Source organism: Falco rusticolus, chromosome 2, assembly GCF_015220075.1.
Source record: "Falco rusticolus isolate bFalRus1 chromosome 2, bFalRus1.pri, whole genome shotgun sequence".
NCBI classification, from domain to species: domain Eukaryota; kingdom Metazoa; phylum Chordata; class Aves; order Falconiformes; family Falconidae; genus Falco; species Falco rusticolus.
This window is the reverse complement of record NC_051188.1, coordinates 85453740-85480877: the sequence shown is the minus strand read 5'-3', so window position 1 is coordinate 85480877 and position 27138 is coordinate 85453740. Positions and strand designations below refer to the sequence as shown.

Genomic DNA, 27138 nt, shown 5'->3' with positions numbered 1-27138 from the left:
ACATAAAATAAATTACAATTTTTACTAGAAAACATCTGAATCTTAATACATTGCACATTTTTCATATTATCGACATAGAATTTTATTTAGTGTGTGTCAAATATATGTTATATAATGTTCTGCATAACAAACAAATACAAGATATAGTACAACAAAGAAATGTCAGTTGAACATAGATAATTAGGGTTTGTTCTACTACAAACAAAAATAACTGAACTGATAATATTGTATATGTGTTGGAATATTTATTGCATTTGCTGTCTGTTAAATTCATAAACTATCACCCAAAATGATCTACCATTGTCACCCCAAAACAACATTACCTTTAGCTTCTGCTCATCTTTGTGGTCTGGTAGAGTGGCTAACTTTTTCTCAATGTCATCCAGCCATGTCATTAGGTCATCAGCCTGCCTCTTGTACTGATACCATTGATGAGAAATCTCTAGAGCCTTTTTTCTTCTTTGAGATCTCAAGTCCTGTTCACAGTGCAGACATCATTAGAATATGAATTAAAGACTTATGAAATATGAATTGACATGTGTGCACACTGAAGGGAAAAAAGTGCACAAGACCACTGTTGTTTGGTTTTTTTTAATTAAATGATGATATTTAAATCAAGTATGTAAGTATCTTAACATGCATATTTTCTTCAGTTTAATGGATTATTTTTTCTCTTAAAGGAGGTTACCTATTTCAGGGTTGTTCACATGTTGAATAAACAACTGAGACAGTCACCAATATTCAGAGAAGTTAAGACTTACATAAATGCCAGTATTTTATATAAAACACTTCTGCTCAGAATACTTACTGGACAGATGGAAACACAGCCCACTTAGTATCTAGCCATAAGTGGGCTTCCTGTGTTTTGTGGTCTCCTGTGAAATTCTAGCCTGCATGCAAACTCTGTAGCTATTCAAAAGAAAATCATTTCAATGCAGATATGTATGCAAAGACAGGTTTCCTTTTTCTAGATTAGATACCATTTACATAACAAATTTCCCATGTTTATGGCCCATCTTTATAAAAGTATTAAAACTTCTCTTTAACAAGAAGGTAAAAGATGTTATTTCATTTCATATAAATCTTATTAATTAAATATACTCCATTCGCATTTGCTTTACCTGTTTAACTTTACTCACACAGAATTCAGAAAATATTTTCATTAGTATAACTTCTTATTAAGAATTAAATTGAAAAAATAATAATACATTTTATACAAAAATATCAGATGAATTTGCCTGAACTGTTCTTGATTTTTATTAGAAAGCCTGAATGCCTTAACTGAGTGACCCAAAGGAAAAACAATCATGCTATTGCATAAAAACAGCCCATAAGGATCTGGATAATAGCATAGTTCTAAAAACACTTCCCTTGTTTCTCCTCCATAGAAGTTATTAATTACTTCCATTTAACTTGGAACAGTCAAAGACACACTTATTAGACTTCACATTTCTTATAAATGTGGATTAAAATATGACATGTTCCAGCTATTATTTTACTGAATTCAAACAGATCTGCAAAACTGTAAAAATTAGAATTAAATCCATAGGAAAGGAAAGATGCTGCCTAAAAAAGAGTAATAATAAAATGCAACCATGCCGTGTTCCCCAAGGCAAGAACAACTTAATGAAAATTTTCAAAAGAAAAATTCCGCATGCCAATAAGATGAAAAAATCTTCTATGGCAGCCAGAGCCTATGGCTTGAGGTAGATGACCAAGGTGATTTTCCAACTGCAAGATTCTTTCTTTCCTCACTTTCATTTTTCCCTGGAAATGTGACATTCCTGATCACAACTATTAGCTTGTCCAAATAGGTCTCAATGTGGATGTTTCTAGGAACAGTATCGTGCAGTTAAACCTCCAGAAGTGTGGTAACACAGAATTTTGGTATGTGACTTTGGTTTTCAGCCTCTTAGCTGCTAGGTCTATTGGTACTACCACCTACCCTATTCTGAAGAGGGTGGATCCATTTTTCCCACTAAAGAAGATAGCATGTAAATCTTTTACTAAAGGATAAAACAACTTATTGATTAACAAAAATATGTTATACAACTGAAAAATCTATGTTTGTGAGAACTGATTCTAACCAAGGTCTTGACTGCTGCTGGAGAAACATAAAACAAGCACAATGTGTTAAAAACTGAATTATTATCAAATAAATCATTGTTGTCCAACAGGCAATCACATGACTGTAACACTGAGGACAAAACACTACTTACTAAGGTAGAGATTTGCAATGTGTAAATATATGCTTATAGCCAACTAGTTTTAAATTACTCCTCTTTAAAAAGTAATGAAGAATCATTTAAACAGAAAAATTCTCTGAAATGAAGAAAAATAAAGGCTTTAGGAGTACGTGCTTATAACTGTAGCTCCTGTACCTTGAGAGCATTATGTTTAGTTTGCAACAGCTGTTGTTTGGTCTTTATTTCCTCCCGTTTTCTCTCATCTGTGATTCTCTTTTGAAGCGTGTCACCCCTTTGCAGCAATTCTTTCACTGTGCTCTCGTCATCTTCACTCTGATTAAAAAAAAATAACGAGTGTAATGGACATTTTAATCTATTTATTACTTAAGTACTAGGAGATGTAGACATCTAAAAATACACTTCCTCTGCTAAGGTAATTATCTAACAGATACTTGCAGCTCTATAGCGAAGGCCAAATAACTTTTACCTGCTTTCTACAATACATGTAGGTACTTGAGGGGTACAAACAAAACAGAACTTGAAACCCTACAGATATTTGATATTCGATTTTATGCAGCATCCAGGATAAGGGGATGAAAACATTAAAGGCAAAATATATTTTACTTTAAAACAAAAAGAATAGAAATACCTAAAATATTTCTAATCATTAAAACTAATGACTGAAATTGATGGTATGCTAGAAGTCCATGCAATTCCTGACTGCAATTTCATGTATCATCACAGAGCAAAACAATTATAGAAGTTGAATCTGTGCCACAGCTTCTGGGAGGTCTCTCTTGAACAACATTCTATGTAAGGAAAGGGAACAAAATATGCTCAAGTAGTGGAAACTGCCCCATTAAACTTCACTCACTTAGAATTTAGCACTGCAGTTTAGCATAATTAAGCACATACCGGCTTAAATTTCACCTGTCCTGCATAAAAAAATAAACCAAAATAAAATAAAAGTCCCGTAAAGATTAATTTCAGCATTGATATGGAATAGCTATATGTAAATAATTCCTTCAAAGGAAAAGAATATTGACTCTTTACATTGCTTGTAAAAAACTACGTATTTGATCTTGCGGAGGACTCACAAAGAGCTAGTCCTAAAGACGAATCCCTGTTATTGCCTAGCCAAGAAGAGTCATCCCTCTGAAAATCAGTCTGGAGACCACACACCTCAGTGGCAACTGTAGCAAAGCACATTAATATTTTACTCCGCCCTCCCACTTCCCCACCCCACAAACCAACACGCATAAAACTTTAGCAAGTTTTAATACTTGCAAAGAGTAAATGAGTAATAAAGCCTACCAGAGCCACAAAACCTACAAGATATGGCATAACCACATTGGTTAAGATCTAATTGGCTAGTGGCATTTCTTTCAGTGATCATTGCAGAGCATTTGTTTTTAGTGAATGTCTTCTTTTACTGCATTGCCTATTTAGAAATATCAATCTGAGTTTTCTTGGGTTTTATACTGCTACAGACATTTTAATATTCATTCCCTGTTCTGTAATATTGCTGGTACTAGTATAGAACTTGTACACAATATTCCCGTTTTGTTTAGCATTTTCACAGTAGTCAAAATAATGCTTTTCTTATAAACTAACAAGTAACTTGTCACTAAAACTTTTAATTAATGCTGACTTGGGGCTTTTGATTTTATAATATATTAGCACAGTAAAATTTTGTCCAACACATATCTAAAGATCCTAACACAGATATGGAAGCTTTTAATTTTCACTCAGATTTTCTTCTCCCTGCCTCCTTCACTCAGACTTCCGTTTCAACCAAATTACCATATCTTTATTGAAGTCCTCCTCTTTCAGATTCACCCCCTGCTGAATTTCAACCTCCAGTGGTTCAAGCATTTTTTGTATATCGAAGTCAAATTGCTCCAATTCCTTCAAAGGAATGAAGGGCTAAAATGGGAAAAATACAAATATTATTTATTTAAACCCCACACTTCATAGTTTTATTAGAAAAAACAAGACATCTGTTCTACACATTACTGCTAAAACAATGGTAGGCTTTCCATTACGTGGAAAAATATCAACACCATATAACTAAAAGTACCCAAAGAGACAAGTAAAGATAGGTATTTAACAGTACTGTAGAATTTCCATATAAGAAAGCATGAAAATTCTATGGTGAGTGAAAAGTTAAAACCAAAAATTAATTATATTTTCACATTTGTGTGTAAATGCAGGTTCAGATAAACAGTGTAACATAAGGATTTATTGAAAAAATTGTGTTGACATAACTTGGCTAAAGCTGGTTTGTCATAAGTTACCCACACGTTGCTGTGTGGGTAGCACACCATTCAGATGCAAACCCACTTACTACTACCAACTGAGAAAGAGAATCATGATAATTTGCTTCAGTGTTTTGAAATCATTGCTTTCTCATAAAGAATAGCAAAGATTCCAGGTGAATTATGGAAAAAAAAAAAAAAAAAAAAAAAAAAGAAGACCGATAATTTCTGTGTATGATATTCCCCTAAAAATAATTTGAAACGTTAAAAAGAATCATCAAAATGTCACTGAAAGAGCTTGTGTTTGTAAAAAGCCTAAACAAAAACGCAGGACCAAAAACCCTTCAACCAAACAAATCAGATCAATTCCACCAAAATTTATCACAGTATAATTATGGTGCTCTACCTTAGCATTCTTTTAAACTCTACAACAAGTGACACTTATTAGCAGCTATACTGTGCTTTTTATCTACCTGATACCCAAGTGTCTGTGGATAGCTTAATGCACAAAATGCAGTATATTTATTAAGTGCATTGTAAAGGATCAGTAGAAAAAGTTTTCTTCTTTCCATGCTTTAAATGCAAGAAAAAGCGACAAATTCTTGATGATTCTTGCACAAAATTTAGATTTAAAGGTAATTAGTGCTTTATGATGTTCTAGGAACTCTTGGACATATAATTGTCTTCTTGCTAAAGACATAAGCACATTATATCCTAATTAGCTCCCTTCCACTCTTCCTTCCAGTACAATTTGTATTTACTGTAAAGCAAAAGTTTGTAATGAAGATGGTAAAAACCAAAGTTAATCAGTTAAAACAAGAGAGACTGGACATCAGCTGCAATCTGTTTTAAGCTATTACACAGATGATCTGGGACAATTAGGGTAAAAATGCCTTAATTATATCTGGTTGATTGTTTTAATGACAAAGATTTTGCAGAGTTATGAACATTAATGGAAATATAATAATATACAATATTTATAGAGAATAATACTGTGCTCACATATTTTCATCAAGAAGCTCAGAATTACACTCAGCAAGCACTTCAACTGAGGTAGAATTAATAGCAAACTACACAGTAATTTCTTCTTAAATGCTCTGAAGGATGTCTTCAAAAGTACTTAAATCTCACTAAGAGTCAAATCAACTAATAAAACAAAAATATAAAATTACTAATCTGTGAAAAATGCTAAGAAACCCCCCCAAAAATGGAAAATAGAAGGAAAAATAGTTAATGAAGTTCCAATAATTGAATGAGTTTCAAAGACTACTTGAAAATTTTAGTACACTATGGTAATTTTATTAATTCAAGACACAACGATTATGTACTACTATTTACTGATTTCACAGGTAAATTCTTATTTACTTCACTGTTATACTGATAATTGCTAGTATTTGAAAAAAAATAGGTGATTTGAAAACAGATGAGGATGAGAATTGACTGAGAATGTATTATGAGGGCTTACTTGAATTATTTCTTGAATAATTTTACCTAAGTAAGAAAAAAAGAATCACCACAAAACACTTCAGAAGCATAATAGCAACACATAATAATAATAATTCTTCATCCCATGCAGATGAAAGCATGACTAAGGGAAGTGCAGTTATACACATTATGCAGGTGGACAAAATGAGACACCCAGCAGTGTAGTCCTTTACCCAAATGTGTATGGCAAGTAAGCAGAACTAAGAAATCACAGAATCTCCTGCCTCTCTATCTAATGCAATATCTATTACTATAGATATCCTTTGTGAATCATACCATAGCTGATGATTCCCCAAAGCCCTGGAAAAGGTACCCTAAATTCTAATTTACCACTGAAATTATGTGCTGTAGTAATGCTATGTACATAGCGTATAAAGCCTAGTGAGCTGTTGCCGTTCCAGCTCATCTTGCCTATACAATCATTAATGGGACAATACTTGGGAGAGAAGGTTCACAAGTGAAAAAGGTTTGCAGGCTGTTTTGAAGATACTTCACCTTGACAAGCATCTTTTGCCCCTTCTTTGAGTAAGCCCGTAACATGCAATGCAGTTAACCCATGATAAACCATCTACGAGCAGTCCGATTTTCCCCTAAGACAATCACAATTTTACACAACCCTATCAAAGGCTCCATCAGCTCTGTATGCTTAAAGCATCCTGGAAGTGCAAAGTAAAACTGAGAAGGAAATCCAGACTGCAGATAGCAGATGTTCAGAATAAAAGCATCACACAACACAGTTGTTTGGGCTTTATGCCAAGATGTTCTCCGTCTGCAGTTTGTACTTGTGTAAGAAGTGAGAAACACGCTGTGATGGCTGAAGTACTACTCATGGCCAATAAGGAGGAAAAAAAATCATAATTATTAGGACACAGGACACATTCTTTTCTGTTTGAGAAGTTAAACCTAAATAAACTCAAATATACACAAAAAATTAGCTGGTTACAGGGTACTGAGCCCTGCATAAACCCCAAACAACTCATAAAAGCCATGTGTGTCTGCTTATGCTTTTTGCAAAGCTTATTTCCTGCTCTGCCACTGATCCTCTGTGCATTCATCTCCAGTGCTATTACAGTAGCCAGCAAACCCAGTTAAGATCAGGATCCATGCATTCTCATTATCCTGTATACCAACCTGCATAGCTGTCTGCTTTAACGTGCTGAATAGCTCTCTGCAATAAAGGCAGCAAACACAATGGAGAAAGTAGACGGCTTATGTCCTTCTTCATTTCAATTCAGAAGTCACAAATTGGCTAAAAATTACCTAACCCATACTGAATCCAGATTCAGTAGTCAAACTAGTTGTACAGATAAGTAGCTGAAGTACAGTTGATATAATCTGTATATATCTATCTGTCTCAAACCTTGGTGAGTCATAGCCTCACAGGAAATGACTGAATGCATTTAATAAAAATTCAGCCCTCAAAAGCCAATCTATATAAAAAAAAGGCTATTCATATCTTGAAAAGATTAAGAATCTTACTAATTTCCAGATGTTGTTCATTCTTTAAAAGTTAATGAACTAATCATCGTTACATTCATATAAAGTGAATACTTTGATTTGTGAAACAGTGAAAAAAGACCTTTAAGCCAAAAATCACAAACCTTAACACTTAAAAAAAAATATATATATTCTTAGGATCTACATTTTTTTTCCTTTAAAAGTTTAGTTTTTGAATAAACTGTAGCTTGCTATGTACTTGTAATTGTGCACCTTAAATAAATACCATTTTGTATGCATCCCCATATGGAAGCAAGTCCTCCTACCTTAACACGTTTAATTCTTTGTGATATAGTTGCAAATCGCTGGTTGAGCTCTGACAGTTTGGGCTCTATTACTTTCCTGCAGTGATCTCCATGGTTTGTCATCAAGTCTACCGCCTGGTCACGCACAGAGTCCACCTTTGGATGCATATCATTCAGCTCAGCCTTTAAGCGCTACAGTCCGTGAGCAAGAGACAGGGCTTGAAGTTAGTAATAAATGCAAAGAGAGAGAAAGAGAGAGAGAGAGAGAAAGTGTGCAAAGGAATAGGGAGCAAAACCACAAAGCAAATTCAGATACTTATGCATGAGTGTGTAAATCCAGTAGAAATACATAGATAACATTCCCACTCATATACCTCAAATTTATAGCAGGAATGTATCTACATGTCTGTTTTAATATCTACTAAAGGAAATTAATGGAGAGCATTATTTCTAGGCAGGTTCTTATCTGCAATAATACAATTCTCAGCATATTTCAAAATACGCCAAATTTTTTTATATTCCTAAACATAGGAAAAGCTGCTAATTCATGTATTATGGAACTGGATGTTTAGCTGTTGTTTTCATTACTGTTCATGCCCATAGTTGAGGCAGGGGAAAATCACCAAATTAAAACCAGTGGGAATTTTTTCGAGAAATCTATCACAAACTTAAAAAAAAAATAAAATAAATAAATGCTAATACATTCTTCCTTTGCAATAGTAATCTTAACATTAGATCCCTGTATGGGCAGAGGCTGAAAAAGATAGCCAGGCGTTCAGGGATCATAAACACCGCTGGCCATTAAGAATTACATTCTACTGTCTGTATGAAATGTCTTTGTGCAATACAAATATATACACCTGTTCTGATGGCAAAGATAACGGTACTTTGTACCTCATGGTGGCAAAATTGTTCATTTGACTACAAAAGTCTGTCCCATAATCCTGCTGAGATCAATGGGGCATTGCTTTATGTTCTGTTTTGGAATTTGTAAAGTTTTGCTTTAGTAAATGGTGTTATGTATGTGTCAGATTCTGATTTTGATTTGCAAGCTGTTTCTCAGATAGTACGTACTGACCATGGAGTTCAATACAAAGTAAAACTTCACACTGATTTCGTAAGAAAAGATATCTATACAGATAACAACTTGAAGTTGTTAACAACTTGAAGTTGTTTAATCTTAACAAATAAGGTGTTTTAAATGAGATACTTTAAAATTCACATCTATCTTGCATGTTAATTTCTCATCAGTTGGTCAAATGATGTAACAGGCCAAATAAAACTTTCTGATCAATGCACTAAACCATTACTATACAGCTAGTTCACCATATAATATTCTTTTCTGTCGTGTTGGTTTGGTATCAATGCAGTGTTTATAGAATTAGAACAATCACATGACAGAGATATCAAATGCAGATACCACAGATATCAGAAAAGTATCACAGAAAAACAGATAAGAAACTAAAAATGAAGAACACAGAAAAAACAGATTTTGTTCTACCAGATGTGTTTAAGGAGTATTTTCCAGCAAACAAAGATTTAATGAGCTGCTGTTCTATTCACCAGCAAGTCTCCAAGGCTTATAATAACATATCTGGGTTTATTTCTGCACGGTTTTAACTTTTGCAATGCAGTGCAAATTTACTATGTAATCTACAGGCTGCCAGAGGGCAGCTTCATCACAGAAAAAGGAATGTTAATCAATTTGTGATACCCTTCAAAATATGCTAGTTATGACATTTGTCCTTTTCAGTCTAAAAATTAATGTTTTCCAGAAAATTGCATTTTTTTACCTTAAGAATTTCCTCTTTTTGCTGGGGCTTTTGTTTATCAGATTCATCCAACAGTATTTCAGCACGATACATCCAAGTTGTAACATTAGCTACATTCTGATCAAAAGCCTCCATGTGCTTTTGATATTCCTGTATGTGGAAAAGGTAAATACTGCATACAAAAAAAGTAATCAGAACTGTACAACAACTGTAATTATGCCAACGGTGGCAAACATGCACACATGAATTTAAACTTTTTTATACACAGTAACTGCTTGTTTTGTGAAGAACAGAATCTGCTGTTTGTTTGCTTTCACTTTATATTTTAAGTGTCTTTAAAAAGACATTCTAGGACAGAAAGAAGCTTCAAAAGTGACAGGCAGGAGGGTGGTAAAGTCACATCACAACACAGGTGTCTTGCACCTCAGCTAGGCTGCTGAGAGGGACAGGAAGCTGGTAGCGAGACCTACTGGAGGTGGAAAGAAGAGCTTCTCAAGAACCAGGTACCAACCTTGTTTTGGAAAGCCACTGAATTGACTGAAACATAGATGGTGACAAGGATGCACTTGCAAAGTCACAATCAAGAATGGGAGCTTTGTGTCAAAAACTCTTGTTTACATTTCATTTGACTTCTCTGCTTTGAGACTCTACTTTTTAAAAAGCTATTCTAGGTGATATTCTGATAAATCTTTTTTTTTTTTCTCTCTCCTTTCCTTACTTTACAAGCATTTAGTCTTTTTTGGTGAGCTCAGTAAAATGAGGCTTATGCATATCCACACAATATGTATGTGTACCACACAAAATCAAAGATTTTACTAGTCCTTTTGGCCAACACATACATATACTTTTATTTTACGCTGTTCTAAAAGCAGTAAAAGACCAACTCCTTCTCTTAGACTCTTTTATCATGGGGTTTAGTAAATATTAAAGAATCCAAAGCAGAGAAAGAAAGAAAGTAGAGGAATACACAATGATACCAGTCTATAAACTTCATTGTATGTTTCTTATAATCAGTTCCACAGTGAAGCTGAGCACCTACATCATACTGAATGAAATGCTTGTTTTCCAGATAAGATAGACACAGCCAGATGCTGTAATTTGTATACTGCATACAGCTGAAGAAGTCCTGTAGCAATGCTGTACATCCACTGCAGCAGCATTTGTAATGTAGCCACACAGACTCTAGCAGAGCTCTAACACATCAAGGTCTGAAAAGTCATGGTAGAATCTAAGATACCTTTGAGAACTACTTCAGTTTCTCGGGGTTGAAACTGTAGTCCTGTGCTCTCATCAACAGAAACGGCATACAAGATTCCCCAAAGCATTCTGGCAGCCCAATAGTTAAGACCCTTGTGTGTTTAAGGGTTCAGGCTGTCATCTTTTCATGACAGAATGTATTGTAAGGGAGAATATAGTTACGGAACTATCAGCAATTTGAAGCAGCTGTGGCTGAGGCTCCTGAATCTGCATTAAATGTGTATTTGGGAGTTTACTTTTGACTAGGTTTAATCTGTTCCCCTTAAGTAACTATCCCCACCAGAAAATGCACTATAAAACTATCCAAAGGAAGATCATGCAGTACGGAAAGACCGAATCATAATCGTTGAGCACATCAAGTGTGCACCCTGAGAAGAGCTGCTGCTTTAGTTGCCACTGAAATGAATCCAGTTTGCATACACCAAAGCCATCCTGTGGACCAAACCAACATGCAGGTGAGGATTTTACTTCCCAATTGTCCTATTCCAAACAGAAATGTTAATGTAGCCCAAAGCAGCTGAGGTTGCTAGTATCAATACCAATACTTACTCCAATAATTTGTCTACCTATTTCACTTGGTTTATATTAAAGTAGTTGAGGTCCTTGTGGAGAACCTGCACTTCTTTCATTAGCAAACAAACCCAAACAAAAAAGTCCAGGAACTATTGAGGCAGGCAGGAACGGGAAGCATGAACAGTCAAGACTCCACAGAGCCATCACTCTGTAAGCAGTCAGATTCTTAAAATATACACAATGTACCAAACAACAGTCACTCTGATCGTCTGTGTACCTATGTACTCAATCAGTGTAATCCAAAGCACCAGAAAAAGCACTCCTATAAGGCTGAGCACCTATGACTGGGCACCAACTTTTCCTCTGGTGAACAAATGCATTTTCCTTACCAGTAACAAATTGAACCACTCCTCAGCACGTGAAGTTACTGCTATCCAGTTACTGTTCAGGAGGCTGAGTTTATCCTCCACTAGACTTTCCTTTCCTTTCAGCACTGTTTTCAAATTATCTCCTAAATCACTGATGCTCTTAAGATGGACCTGGCGTTTCTCAATCTCCTTCCGCGTTGCCTACATGAACAGAATAAAAAATAAAAGCTCAGGAAATTAAAAATTCTCCACAATAAGATTGTGAAATATTAAAAGAGCCAGTACATTCATGCTAGAATACACGCTCCATTTCCAATAGGGAGGGAAAGCATTCTGTGAAGAACAGTAAGTGGAAAGCAGGTTGTTCTTCTTTAGCTCTGATACATTTGTAAATGTTCTTCATATACTCAGAGTCTTTTTTGGTAAGAGTTTCATTTTTAAAAGAGTGAATTATCTCTCATTCCCGTGTTCAAAACAAAGTTTTAATATTATTAAACAAGAATCCACATTTTACAATATTTATATTGAGATTTTTAAAGTTCTTTGCATATAATAAAATAGCATAGTTATCAAATAACACATAAAACTTACATAATAAATGGGACAATAAAGCACCACAATGACATCCTGACTTAGAGAACTCCATTGAAAATAATCTGGGGAAACCTTTAAATATTCCTTCAATATTTTTAAATGCAATCTTTTTCAGCAGAAACCATGCTTTTCTCTCCTGTTAGATTTCTTTTTTTCTAAATGCAAAAATGCATCCTTTCATTACATTCACTTGGGATTTCACTTTGCGAACTGCAATACTAAAATAGGCTATTGTCCACAGCACCTCTAAGCTTGAATGACTAAAATACATATCCAGTATCATAAGATCAGATTTGCAGCATCTTCTGCCACTATTGTCTTGCTTTATGAAAACAGATCTAAATGACCTTACAGGTCACATATTTTACTCATTATTCTTGTCTTAATATTTGTTGTAACATGCAAAAAGTCTAACAAAAGGAGCAAATCCCAACATATTTAGACAACATGTAAAAAAGCAGGAATTTAATACTAAATAATGAGATGACACAATGCAGAATATAACAATCTTGTTGAAATGCAAGGAGAGGTCCTTACACCTAATACCACATATAACCAGTTTTATGAGAGAAATTTATCTGAGCTCTACGGCACCTGCTAGCAATGATCTAGGCATATATGATCTCTGCTTATAATATAAATCTCCAAATAGAAATGAAGTCGTCCAAATTGAATGCCAACAAAAGTTAGGAGAAAAGTAAGAATCACTAGTCTCCAGAGACCCTGATTTCTCACAGATAACATGAACACACTTAAAAGAAGAACCACTTATAATCAAACTGTAATCACAATTCTTCCATCTCAGGATCAAGGCTGTTACTACAGTAGAAGTACACCTTTATCACCTCCATGCTATCATACTTCTCATGGTCACACATCAGTATGATTTTGTTGATAATATGTTTGGAAAGTAGAATTTTCAGTTTGCAATAAAGACAATACAGAAATTATTCATTTTGGCTTAACAGTACCTCCAACTTATTTTGCATATGTTATGCTTAAAGCAGTAGCTTGCTTCCTATGCTTAACAGAATTAATGATCTGATTTTGTAATGTTATTTCACAGAAAAGGTTTTACACTTTCATTTCATGTAAGTGAGAATTTTTCCACAATCTAGCAGTTTTCTCCAATATAAAGGATTTGTAATACAACCAAGACATGATCAATGCAAAATATTAACTATAAACTACAGAACTACAACAGGTTATTGTCAGATCAAAGGAAAATTATGTCCCCTTCCAGTATCATTTTATCTGTTTCACAGGAGGTACAAAATGTCATCATAAAATAGAATAAGGCAAAGAATATAATTTACCTCCAACACACGATGGAAAATTTTGATCAGCTATATTACCTTTTCTAAAAAAAATTTGCTTCCATTTGCAAAAGATTCTCTGAAGCATATTATTTATGGTTTGTGGTTTCCTATGCATTTTACATGCATGAAAATTCAGACCAGTCTTGTGCTATATATAAAAATATTAATCCCAACTAGAAATGTAAATAGATGGATCAGACAAATGTCTGTTGAATAAAACTGCTACCCAAAAGCCAGATGTATAATTCCCAATGTGTAACAAAAAGTGTAAGTGCTTTGCCTGATCCCAGGAGTTGTTCCTTTCAAAGTAAATAAACAATGTAAACAAAAGAACTAGGTGCACCTCTGGGCAATATGAATATTACCACTCCTGTGTGTTAGCAAGTAAGGGACATAACCAATGAGATCAGTAAAAATCATACTTCCCCCACCTTCTTAAATAAAACAACCAAACAAAAAACCCCACAACATCACAACGTTGAGCCCCTCAACACTACATCAAAGTGAAAAAGTCACCTTCATCAATATTTCAAATCTCAATTATTCAAAGTTCTTATTTATAAAATCCTTGACCCACTGAATACAGCTGAAATACTAGCAAGGTCTGTAAAGACAGCAGGATTCCATGCTTCATTATCAGCTAGGACCTCCTCTGTATGAGACAAGGTGTACTGGGTAAACTAACAATGTTTTTTTTCAGTTCTTTAAAAACTTTGATAACATATTTGTTTGTTGGTTTTTGTTTGTTTGTTTGTTTTGATATTTACATTTCTTCATTATATTCTTCAGAATTCCCTTCCCCTTTTCAGTATTACTAGACAGTGACAGTTCACATACACTTAATCTATTGCAATATGACAGATAGCATTGGTAAATTTTCTGTAACAAAAAGACAAAAGGACTGCTATTAATTTAACAGTGCTATACAAAACATAAAAAATGTGTCATGATCCCAAGATAAAACTTAGATTACTTCATTAAAACTCATGGAGTGGCTTTCAAAATTCACTAATTTTTGAACAGCAAGTTCCAATAATCAGCGAATTGCCATTCATTTATCACCCTTCCTTGTATGTTCTTGGGAAACAGAAGAGAATATTTCAAAATTAAGGGGTAAAACCCCAATCTTGCTGGATTAAAACTCCCTTCTGGTTGCCCTAAGATCAGATTGCATTTCAGCTGTGCAGTTTATTTGAAAGTATGTAAGAAAGATGTAGAACTTTAATTTTAACTACAGAATTTGAAGTGTTAAGTCTCTAATTTAAAAATGACATTTAAAACATCTGACACCTTAAAAAAACCAAAAAGCCCCAAAATCTCAAATACCACCGCAATGGGTATAATATGAAACATTAACAAATAAAGTGGTGAAATTCTTCCCAGAAGGACTAGGAAATTTATACATTTTGAAATATCAGTGTTCTGGTTTCAGATGGGATGGAATTAATTAACTTAGGAGCTAGTATGGTGCTCTGTTTTGGCTTTGATGTGAGACTTTTCAGTTCCTTGGACCTTGCTAGCGAAAAGGCTGGAGAGGCACAAGGAATTGGGAAGACACAGTCAGGGCAGCTGACCCGAACTACCCAAAGAGGCATTCCATACCGTGGGACACTGTGCCTCGTACATGTACCTGGGGGTCTGGCCAGGCCCTGGCGGGCGGTGAGCAGTTGCGTTGTGCACCACATGTTCCTTTCTTCCTTTCCCTTTGGATTTTATTCTTTCCCTTCCCCTTTTCATTACATCTGCTATTGTCATAATTGTTATTATTGTTCTTTCATTTTTATTCTGTTTCAACTATTAAAGTGTTCTTATCTGAACCCTTGAGTTTTACATTCCTTTCCAACTCTCTACACCCCATCCCTCTGGGTGAGCGGGGAGTAAGCAAGCGGCTGTGTGGTGCTGAGTTACCAGCTGGGGTTAAACTACAACAATCAGGATGAAACTATGTAACATAAATAAAATATATACATGTTAGAAGTTGGGAAGAAGCTAATTTTCTGATGCAATCTCACATGGCATTTTGGGGGAATGGAACTATGTAAATAAAAGATTTAACTAAGCATCACATCACCCAGAATTCATTTGCAGCTCTGAATATTTGTCAGCAATGTTCCCCAGTGTTTTAAAACAGATTATATTCACTCTGCTATTTGTCATTATAGTGGTTATTACATTCAGGTTTTTACTCTTTCCCTTAGGACTAGTATATTTATCTATAAAACAAAAGTTTATTCAAGTGTGTGTTACCTGCTGGGAGACAAAGGTTCCATAAATACTTAGAGCAAAGATCGCTTCATTAAAATGTGTATACAAATTATACATATTATTTTAAGAGGGGAGAGAGGGAGAGAGATATGGCCATCTTTTCTTTACATTTCTTCAGGTAGGATCACATCTACTAGCAGACAAGAGAGGTAAAGATGAAAGCAATCTCTCCATTCAAACTTCTGTTAGACAGAATTCTGAAATATGTCTTTAGAGGAAACTTGTACTTCAATTTTTTGAAGGGCCAGTTATAGTTATTTGATACAGGATACCACAACAGAAATTCTTTGACCCCCAAAAATAACTTGTATTTCACTGAATGAAATCTTTCCTTCACTTTTAAAGGAAACATTATTCTTTTCTCACTTGTGTTTCTCAGAAAAATGCTGGTAGCGTGCCTTAATCAAAAGTGGGAGGTTGCATCACCACTGAACTCCCAGGACCTGAACATTTCCAAGAGAAATGACATCTAGGATCCTGGCACCCAGGAAATGAAAGCAATCAGCCAGATCCTTCTTTGTCAAAACTGCAAGCAGAGCTTGCCTCAGGTGACCAGTTTCTAATCCCCATACTGGTAACACCAGAAGGAGGAGAGGGAGAGAGAGATAAGACCAGCTGAGCTTCCCTTATACCAGTCCCTCCAAAACCTCAGGAAAGAAGCTGTAGTGTAAAATGAGTTTTATTTAAGAAAAACAACTTCAGATGGTTTGAAACCTGGGCAGAAGCCAGATTGCTCTGCAGTGTACAAAGGCATGGGGACAAGCTTTACTGAGAGGTTTGTAGTTGCATACAACAGTATTTTACATATGCATCCACAGGATGACAGGTTGAATCATGTTAGTGTAAGTAAATGCAGTTCCCTGAGCAGATGTGTATACTTCGAGTGGGGTTTGCAGAGTGCTCTCTGACCCTGCTGTACCGTGGCATACTCTTTCCCTTTCAGTTTACCAGAAAATCTTAGGGGGGAGGGTTGGGGGCGTTGGTATTTGGTTTTGGTTGGTTTTTTCCCTCCCCTTCATGTTTTATAAGGGAGTGAAAATCATAACCTCCTTCACATTAGCAAATACTAGCTAGGAATTATTTATCTTTGAAAACAGAAGCTACGTAGGAACGGCTTTTTTCAGAGGATGTGGAGCAGAGGGTTTCTGAGCTATACTTTACAATGATAAGACTACCATGTATCAAGTCGAGCTGCTTATGTTTTTTAAAAAAAAAAAACCAGAATTGTGACTCAATGCAGAGGATAGTATTTTAATTGTGCTGGTCATTAGCATATGTAGATTAAAAGAATTCATCACCAACAAATGACTGAAGAAAAATGCTATGTGCCTGTACGCTGCCTGTGCGCTGTGGATTACTTGGAAGTAATCTTTGCAATTTGAACTTCTATAAAAAAAATGAGTTAGGTGGCTCAGCTCTCACGGGTGGGATTACAGAATTAATCAGAAGCTGACATTATGGCCTTCTCAGTGGCTGATTGTACATATTTATTTGTTAATTCACAGCACATATTTTAGTTTTATTGTGTTCTGGCCACTGACTATGAATCAGTTGACACAATTTTCAGATCATTTTCTTTTACTGATTTTACTGACAGGAAATATGTTGCTAAATGTGTTAGCTAATGTAATTCTAAGTACTTCAAGTCAACTTTATACTCACTCGTATTATACACTGTGCTAAAATATAACATTAAAGCACTGGCAGACTCATACTGCTGATAGTAGGGAGTGATACAGAACTTTTTCTGGTAATACCATCTGCCATTTCCTTTTTGAGAACATGGTTTCCTGGAAATCTAATTCTTATCAGGCCAGTTCCTGATTAAAAGACAAATAACCCCACAACAGTTAAAGTCTTCAGTGATAAATGTGTTCACTAAATCAGACTTCTAATTATGAATGGATTTCTAATATACAATGTTTAATGACTATCTTCCCACCTGCATGTCATTTTCCTTATCTATTATAACAGAACTGAATTCAAATTGAAAGATTTAGCTTGTCTCTACTGAGTACAGAGGCAGGATTTACAGTCTTCAGTATATTGCCCATCTAATTTCACATAACTCAGTCAAATTTTTGTTCCATCCTTAGAAAAATATCTAGACAGGAACAATTAAATCACACACTTCCTTTTCTGTCCAGATTAATGCTGTGTTCATTAATGTAATTTCCAACTCAAGACAGATATTCCTTTTTATGTCTAGGTGTTTATACCTTTAAGACAATGTTTGCATTCATGATTTTTTTTTTTATTCTAACCTCTATAATTATCTTTGAAAGCCTCTGAGTTCTTTTCACTTTTAAGAAGTCTTGGGTACTGAAAATGAGTAAGTGCAGTAATAAATATAACTGCTTTCCTGTGCTATAAAGAAAAAAGATTATGAGTTCTCAGCTTAGTTATATTGACAGCAGCACACATCCAATTTTCAGTTTGTTCGCACTATTGAGTTCTTCTCTCTCTCCCTCCATTTTCCACCTTAATTTTTCTGCAGACTTTCCTCACAATGGGAATCTGCTGGGCTTAATTCATCTCCCAGTGCATTTCATTAGATCAGTTACTGTCCTCGGCAGCCTACTTACCCAAGCAGTCAAAAGCCCAAAGCTGCAACATTAATCAGATACTGTGAGAATGTGGTTCGGGGGACTGAATTATTGATGTACAATTTTGTATGAAGCCTCAGTGAAATCCACATAGAAGTATCAGTATTGTATTTATTTATGAGGTACTCACAAGTGTTCTGAAGTGTCTAGGATAATGCACAGTAATTCCTGCCTCTTAGAGGGAGCAGGTTCTTAAGGAAAAGGTATACGCACTTCACATAATTTCTGCAAATACTTACATTTGGAAGGTTGGGATCTGCCATGTATACTATCTGTTGGATTGCTCAATATCAAAAGTACGCTTATATTTATGTGAATATTGGTTTGTATTTCCTAAAGAGAATCTTAATAAAGGAATTCTGAAAGCCACTCACTTAGTATGTACATACTGCAAAAACAGTCAGCTGCTCTCATACAAAGTTGTTTGTTTATTCTTATTTTAGTGATGAATTGACTGAAGGAGAAAAGCTGAGGTCCTATATGAGGTCAGACTGCGGTGAAGGTTTTGGGCAGGACTGGAAGCCAAAAAACTTTTACCTGTTTTTCCTGCAACCCTTTATGTATTAATTCCTTGTGAGAATTCACAATACTGAATGGTAATCGTTAATAGGTGGGATGGCTCTCATTTGATATATTTTTCATTGTAATATTTCCTATTTTAATTAGCTCTTGTTACCTTTTTTGATTGTCATGAGATAAAGATATGTTGTACTTGTAGCAAGTGTAAGACATAAGAAGTACTTCCCACTGTGTAACTGCACTCATCGTCAGGATTTAGGTTCTAATTACACAGCTTCTGAAACATTAGAGTTCATATCTAAAATTAAATGATATTAAGGACAAATCTTTCTATTTATACTGCTGTGAAGCTATACACATCTGATTAATTTTGCTGAACACAAAAGCAGGAAAATAAAGTGTACATTTCTGTTTCCATAGAGCTGTACTTTCTTCCTTTCATGACTGGATAAATGGACTGAGTAACTGGTAGGTTAGTTTGGAGGCATTAAAACCATATGATTGTCTAACCCATCTCTTAAAAATCTGACACTTGTCCTTTATTATGGATTTTAAGTTCACAATATCAATCAAAAGTAATGACAGGAACTACACACCTTTACTGTAAGAAAGCACCAAGAGAAAATGAGAGAACATCAAGCAGCAATTGTTTTTTAGGGACTGAGGTTTTGATTTCAAAGTCAAAGCAGTATTTTAAAATAATAATAGCAAAAGTTGATCTTTTTATATTTTTGGATACTACTTTTAAAATATTGTCCATGGTGAAAAAAACCACCCAATTCCAAATCTCACAAAAGACTTGCAGACTTTCTTGTTATGAGTCTGTAAATCATCAGTGCATTTCAAGGGTAAAGATCTGAAGCTTGAAATGGGCAGTTAAAACAGGGAAACAAAACCTCAAAAAACCAAAACTCAAATAAAGCAAACCACCAACCAAGTTTTACTTCACTGCCATCTGGACAGTCTTTAAAAAAATAAGTAAGTTTGCCTGTATATTATTTATAACTATTTCTACAATGCATGGTTAAATGGTAAAATGTTTAAATGTTTATTCATATTAAACAAAGCAGAAGTGGTAAATTTTTGCATAAAACCCCAATACTTTTTAAGGGTTTTTTTGTTGTTTGGTTTTGAAATTATATAGGGAAATCTATCTAAAATGCTGCTGGCTGTACATAATTATTTGAAATTTTGAAGCTTTGGATAATGCTGAGCATAGTTTCCTCTAATGCACAGATTTTTGTATGTGTGTACAATGAAGACTTGGTTTATGTTCTGAGTTAGACTGGATTTTTACTACATATGCAGAGTTTAAACTAGATTAGCTAGGTTTGAAAGATACTGTGCTAAGTCTTAACATCACACAGAGATACACAGTTTGATGTAGAACTCTTGCATTCCTCAGTGATTCTCTAAGATGCTTATCTAAACTGTGGCACATATAGTAATTTTGAGGAAAGTTTCATTTTAGACTTTAGGTTTTAATCTAAAATAAGAGTTCAAGGTGAAGTCTCATGGAAGTAAGAAGCCTCCAGAAAAAAAATGAGCTACCAACCAAAAAGGGTAAGAAAACAAACACACCACTTCCTGGATGCTCTCTGAACATGTGGAACAGAACAGTGTTCTTATATCCTTAATCTTTCACCCACTGGAGCTGTTTTACTGTTTAATACTCCTTAATCATGAGTAGAATGGGATGAAAGAGAAAGGAACCTCTATTTATATGGATCACTATTTAGATGGATAACGAATGGATAATTTATAGTACTCTGAAAAATTAAATTCTAACTTTAAAGTCGTCTCAGTGAAGGTTACTGCAATATGACAGTGAATTGTGCTATTGATACATGCAGAGACAAGATGGTTTAAATTTTTCTGAGTATTAACGTTAGGGTAAGATAATGCCATAACTGTTACAAAGTTCCACTAATTAAAATGCAAGAAATTTTATTCTCTTTCTTTATCATTAAATAAATCTATATTTCTGTAATAGGCATAAACTGAAATATACAAAGGTACAGTGAGTTTTATGTTGTTACCTTGCCCCAGGCAATTTCAGCATCCAAATTGCTAGGCATCCCATGCACAGCTGATCTCTTGGTCAATTCTGCATCTGTTGCGGCAAGCCATTCTGTTATAGCGTTAATTTCTTTTCGTAGCTTCCGGGACAATTTCAAACATTTCTCTAACTCTTGCTTTTTCTCTGTTACCTGCAGAAAGAAAATTTTGGTGTTTAACTCTTTAGTCAAAGAGGTTTCATGATTTTTATATACCATTCTCTATATGACACCTCTATTAAAGCTTAACTTGCAATCGCACAAGCCAAGCTGCACTTCTAATATAGTCATCTCTTGTCTTTAGTTCTTTCAATATCTGTAATTTGACTGCAAGAATGCAAACATCTACCAGAAAAATATGTGTGTAAAGACACATTGAGTTTGAACTAGCAGTAGACATCTGCAAACCTCCTCCTTCATTTTAAAGTCATGGATAGAAAATTAATTTGGAACAATGGAATTAACAGGCTTTCCTTGAGACACAAAAGAGATGTCAAAACCCTTCAAGGCATATATTTTCATACAGATAGCCATTTAATGATATTTAATCCTCAAGATTTTTCTATCTAACTACATTACAAAGAAGAAGAAAAAAAAATGCCAAAGCAAACCCAAAATCTTGAAACACAGAAATTATTGAACAATTTCAAACTAAGGAAGCACAAGTAACTTCAATTTTTAATGTGTTGAATATTTTGGACATGAAGTACTATGGACAATCTGTGGTGTGTTTGTTAAGTTCTTTTAAGTATATCACATGGTACCTGGAAGAAAGGCTGAGTATTTATATTGTCTTGACTATCTTACACTGCATTTTGGTGTAACCTGGAGGAAGAGGAAAAATACAATTTTCCTTGCAAGCCTCTGAGCGTAGTCAGGGAGAGAGAGAAGGTTCCACATACTTAGTACAGAAGGCAGAAGAGTAAATGCAGAGATCTTAGATGAGAACCTACACCACAGTAGACATTAGGCAACTAGCAGTTAGAAAATACAAATTAATAACTTATGTTGTGCTGAAGTTTAAAAAAAGCCTGAGCAAAGAAAGCGGATTAAAAGTGTTCTTTAGGTCCCTAATATTTAAAAGAAATTACTAACTACCTTGCATGTCAATTAGTAATCAAGTGAGATTGTGGCCACTGAATTTTATTCAATATTTTTAAACCAAAAATTAACTGTCTACAGTAGCGTCTGGCATCCAAAACTGGCATCAGTAGCTACGAAAAATATTTTGGGCTTTCACACTGTTTGAGTACAAGTAGTCAGAATGATCAAGTTGATTCCTAGCTTGACTGCCAAGGAGAGTTTGAGGTTTTAAAATGTAATAGGATGTTAGCAGGTTAGGTACATGGCTTTTTCTATCCCTGGGTAAACAGATCAGATTTGCCCAAGGAATAAGCAATAAAGTGTCCCTGATCATATATTATAACTCTGTAGAGTCTTACTACTAAAAACTCATAACATTTCTTCTTCACTGCATATGGTTTATGTGCTTTCTTGTATGCTAAATTTATTAAATGAGACCTCAGAACTTAAAGTCAGGTCAAGAGATAAATCCCTGGGAAGGACCATAAAATTCAGCTTTTTAGAATTTTAGTCACATATGGAGCCAGGAATTCATGCCTGTTTTCCACCTCTTCTTCTGCTGAGCAGTAATAGTCATTGTAAATACCTATTTGCAGGTACTTACCAGCAGTGCAATGCAAAGTGCACTACCTGAAATGTGATTGCCTTTGTAAGAGTTCTGAACACCCAGTATACTATAAAATGAAGTTACTGGTACGTGCCCAAACACAGAGTATTTCTGTTGCTATATACATCTCTAAATTCGGTATATAATATCAATAATATTACACTATTTCCATATACATTGTATGCATTAAGCGGTTACTGATTAATCCATTTGTTTCTACTTCCAATGTAAAGATGTATTTCTAAAGAAAAATAGGAAACAGTGCCCTCTAAAGGCCTTCTGTATCATCAACTGGAATCAAACTACTGTGTTTTAGCTGTTAAATAATTTACTCTCAAGAATTCTTGAGTGTAATAAAGAAAGGTGAAAAAAGGAAAGCAAGTATTTAAAGCAAAAGACAGGTATTTTACAGCATTTTAGTCTTACAGACAAAAATTCCCGTGCAGCAGTGGGACTGTGAGTACAGACCTGACTGGAAGCAATTGGGCCTTCTGCATGCGATGCCCTTCCAAAGGCAGCAATACCATTATTACTGCCGCTTTCTTTTAGAGTCCAGCTCCCTGTTCTGATGAATTACCATAGAGAGATCTGACACAAGTGTGCTATACACCCTGCTTCACAGCCACTCACAACTAACCAGCTACCTCAGCTGTAATACAATGTTTGCATGTACATAGGTATATGTACTTGTGTCAGAGAGAGAGAATGCAGACAAGTGAATACATAAGCAAGCACAGGCATGGGATAGTTATCATAAATGCAACCACTACACTATGATAGTCAAATGACACTTAAGTTTGCTTGCAATTTCATCTCAAACCTATTTACACTGAGGCCACTGCTAAAGTTTCAAAAATGTTGTTCATGCTTTTAAAGCATATTTGGCTAAAAATTAGTGGCAAAACTCAATGTTCTGAACAGAAAAAAACTCATTCCTTGACCAAAGAGAGATTTAAGGTCTGATACTACCTAAGCAATTAGGACTATTCAGAGTTATTTATATCCATATGTGTATATGCAAAAAGAAAAAGAAAAGGAAAAAAAAGAAAAAAAAGGAACAAATAGAAATAAAATCACCTCAGACCTTTCCCTTCTCCTTAAGGGGAAGAGTTCCTAGGCTCAGGGAATCTGAAGTTATGATACTTAAAACATATAGAAAAAACAGAGTTTCTACAGAAATTATAAAAAATTATAATAATTTTCCTTTCCATTTGAAAGCACCAACACTTCTGCATTGTTCAACATGTTTAAATTAAACTATTCCATATGCTGAACAAACTGCTTAAGGATTGTTTTAAATATAGGGGAGCTTCCTGAAGGAGGAAATATGAAATCACATAAGTGAGTCTATGCTTGAAGATGTTTTCCCTCAGTCTATACATTGCACTCCTGAGACTTACTAATAGTTATAACTATAATCAGTTTTCTCTTAAAAAGACTTTGACTCAGTGCAATCAATTAGAGCTGATAATGGCTGATTCTTTTAGTTCTATATTTCTGGGCTTTTGTGACTCTTAAACTGTTAACTACCAAGCTGTGTAAAAGTAAATCTTAGAAATTACATCTAGGACAGCAAAGCTAAACACAGCAATGCAGACTTTTGAGAAACATTAATTTGCAATATGGCTCACTTCAGACCACTAATGGCTTCCTAATGGCACATTTTTATCTCTTCATTAGTTAAGAGAGGTTTCCTATAACAATGGCACCTGTCTGCTGTTACATTAAACATAATGCAGGAATAAACATTACAGTCCTTTCTAAAAAAATGAAGAAAACAAATACCTACTCTCAAATGATAGCTATCCACATCTTAATCAAGCAGATTCTTTAGTTTTCTTGACACTCAAAAGACTGATGTATCCTGATACTTTTATTTTCTAGCAAGAGAGAGAACTGTTTTAATTCAGGTTTCCAAAATTAGTATTATCTCTGTCAAAAGTGATGTAACTTATTATTTTATTGTACTGTACACAGAGGGGCTGGATTATCATTATGCGTTTAAACCACATACTGGGCTCATTTTCCTAGCTACTAAAAATTGATGGTTTTAATAATTTATAATCTGAAAAAATAATTTGCATTCTATCATGCTTTGTATATTTTAAGTATATAACTTTTAGAAATAAACAGACAGCTGTATCTGTCATTCACAAGGCTCATTCAGCTGTTACAGCACCAAATTTACTCTAATCCTCCAGGTTTTAGAATTTCTGTGGATACTTTTAATGAGGGCAAGAAGAAGAAAACAGAGTAAAGAAGAATAGTTGTTAATTGAGTTAGTTGTGTGAAGTCTTCTTTAGGACAATGGCACAAGTCCTCTTCAGAGCTCAAAATGTCCTTGTAGAGCATTGTGCTTTAGGAGCCACAACACATTCCACAGATAATGCAGACTCAGAATAAAAAGCTTTTAGGGATTGACGTACAAATAGTTTTTTTTTTTCAATCACAATCTTGATAATATTGGTTAATAGTCTGTCTTTCCTACTGTCTGTTTAGTTGACTTTTAGGAAAAAATGAGTAAAGAAAACATTTTCTGTTGGAAACATCAGGTAACAGCATTTAAGTGTATAAGATTTGAAAAAGAAATAGGTGATGTATAGATGGAAATTTTACACAAGGAATGACAGTGCTTGAGAAATTAATAGATTGATTTTACAGTGTTAATTATATGTAAATAACTTTTTATTGGCATTATAAGGTAAAAGTCTGCCACATTTTGAGAACTATTTGGCTTTTTCTGTAGGCGAAACTGAGATTATATAAAATATTATTGGGAAAATTTTCATGTAGTTCTCGCAATCATATGCTGACTTTCATCAAGTGGTCAAACTGAGTATGTATAAATATGAGATTTAAAAAAAAAACACACAAAAAAAATTGTATTCCAAGGCAATACTTTCCTCATTACTGCGCTCAAAGGATAATGGCTTACTTTTGCCCAACATGAAGAAATTTGATAATCCCTGTTGAATAGAGGATGACAAAAGATTAAATTCTTAACAAGGGTTCACTGGTATCTGAGAAGTATACCTATGTGATAGTTATTTCACTATCATAACTAAACAATATTCTATGTGGCTTATATATTAAGATACTGTGAAAAGGTAAGTCAGCATTGTACATGACATTTAAACCAGGGAATGGTTAGAACACAGGGAATGGTAACTGAACACGTGTAGTCAAGAGTGCAGAAGCAGCAAAACAGAGTGGTACACAAATGCCTCCTGAGGAAAGCTGCAGTAGCAATAATCTTTGGTCAATAGATTTTTGAACAGCAACAAATGGAAATTATATACTTGAAGAGCTGTACCATCAGAAGCAGAAGGAAATTAAAAAGTAGCATTTTCTCTTTCATGAAGTAGATGTTTAAGTAAAATGTGAAAAACTCACAAACAAAATCTAAGTATTTTTCTGACCTGAAGTGTTTAGAAACAAGTGACAATTTGAGACATCAAAAAGAAACAACATCCCCCTCTGATCCCTAAAAAATGATGAACTAGAAGAAAAAATAAATTAAAACATTAAGAAAGTATAATTTTAAACTGCAATAAAGCAGTTTTACATCGTTCAAGAAGGTTATTTTTTCTCAGAGCAACTGAATAGCCATAGTGATGATTGTCTTTGCTTCCTTTCTTTATGTCCCACCTTTTAGAAAATGTGAGGGCCTTGAAAGGAACCAATAACTAACTACGTTTACTTACCATACCATGATTACTCTTCACTTTTCCACTTAAAACGAGAGTACAGTTTTTATTAAAAACAGAGCTTACCTTTGCACCCAATTCATTATATTGCAACTTCAAAGCTGTAAGCCTTTCATCCAGTTCTTTTGGGTTCTCTGTCTGCTGCTTTTGAACAATCTGCCTTCCAGTTTTTATCACTGTTTCCACTTCAGATTTCACTTCACTCAGGCTTTTATATAATTTCTAATTAAACAGAAATATGAAAGTGAAACACCACCACTGAAATAAGTAAACCAGAAAAGACTATTCAAGATATTAGAAAGATGCACTAGAAGCCTTTGCATTGTTTTCTGTATCAAAACACCATCATGCATGACTCTAAGCACCTTCCATCCCATTTGAAAGCTAAAGGAGTTGAGAGGTACCATGGCATGTGACCAGAGAATAAAGGAAACTCACTCTGAGTGTGTGCATGTATTTAAAAAAAAGTTTATATGAAAAAAATTAATCAGTTTCTAAAGTAGAACTCAAATTAAGAAATTCAGGACAGCCTATCTTTACTAATAGTGTCTTCAAAGACTTGTCACCAAAAACTATGGTAGAAATGGTACAGATAAGAAAGTACATGTCATCTAATTGTTTCAAGATATGACAAAAGTTGTTTCCAAACTGATTTAGATAAGGCAGTATTTAAAACAACAGCAATTCTTGTGGCTTGTTGGATGTATTTAAACTACAAATAGCCACTAAATTAATTTAAAAATCTGACAGTTTTTCATGCTACTAAATCAAGAGACTGGTAGGATAGAGGATTTTCCCAT

General features: G+C 34.6%; 1 protein-coding gene across 11 annotated transcripts in view; it reads right to left on the bottom strand.

The window, feature by feature from the left end:
* The window catches only part of DMD (dystrophin), a 1095710-nt gene that overhangs the window by 649464 nt on the left and 419108 nt on the right, over positions 1-27138 (bottom strand). For 8 of the 11 annotated variants that reach the window (XM_037376983.1, XM_037376984.1, XM_037376980.1 and 5 more), the window contains 8 exons: positions 26405-26560; positions 20924-21094; positions 11603-11782; positions 9465-9593; positions 7693-7863; positions 3990-4112; positions 2382-2519; positions 324-476 (listed from right to left, as the gene is read on the bottom strand). In XM_037376983.1, the coding sequence (XP_037232880.1) occupies positions 324-476; positions 2382-2519; positions 3990-4112; positions 7693-7863; positions 9465-9593; positions 11603-11782; positions 20924-21094; positions 26405-26560 (1221 nt within the window). Of the gene's footprint in view, positions 1-323; positions 477-2381; positions 2520-3989; positions 4113-7692; positions 7890-9464; positions 9594-11602; positions 11783-20923; positions 21095-26404; positions 26561-27138 lie in introns of those variants that run through there. The other 3 variants (XM_037376987.1, XM_037376988.1, XM_037376991.1) reach the window with 3 other exon arrangements.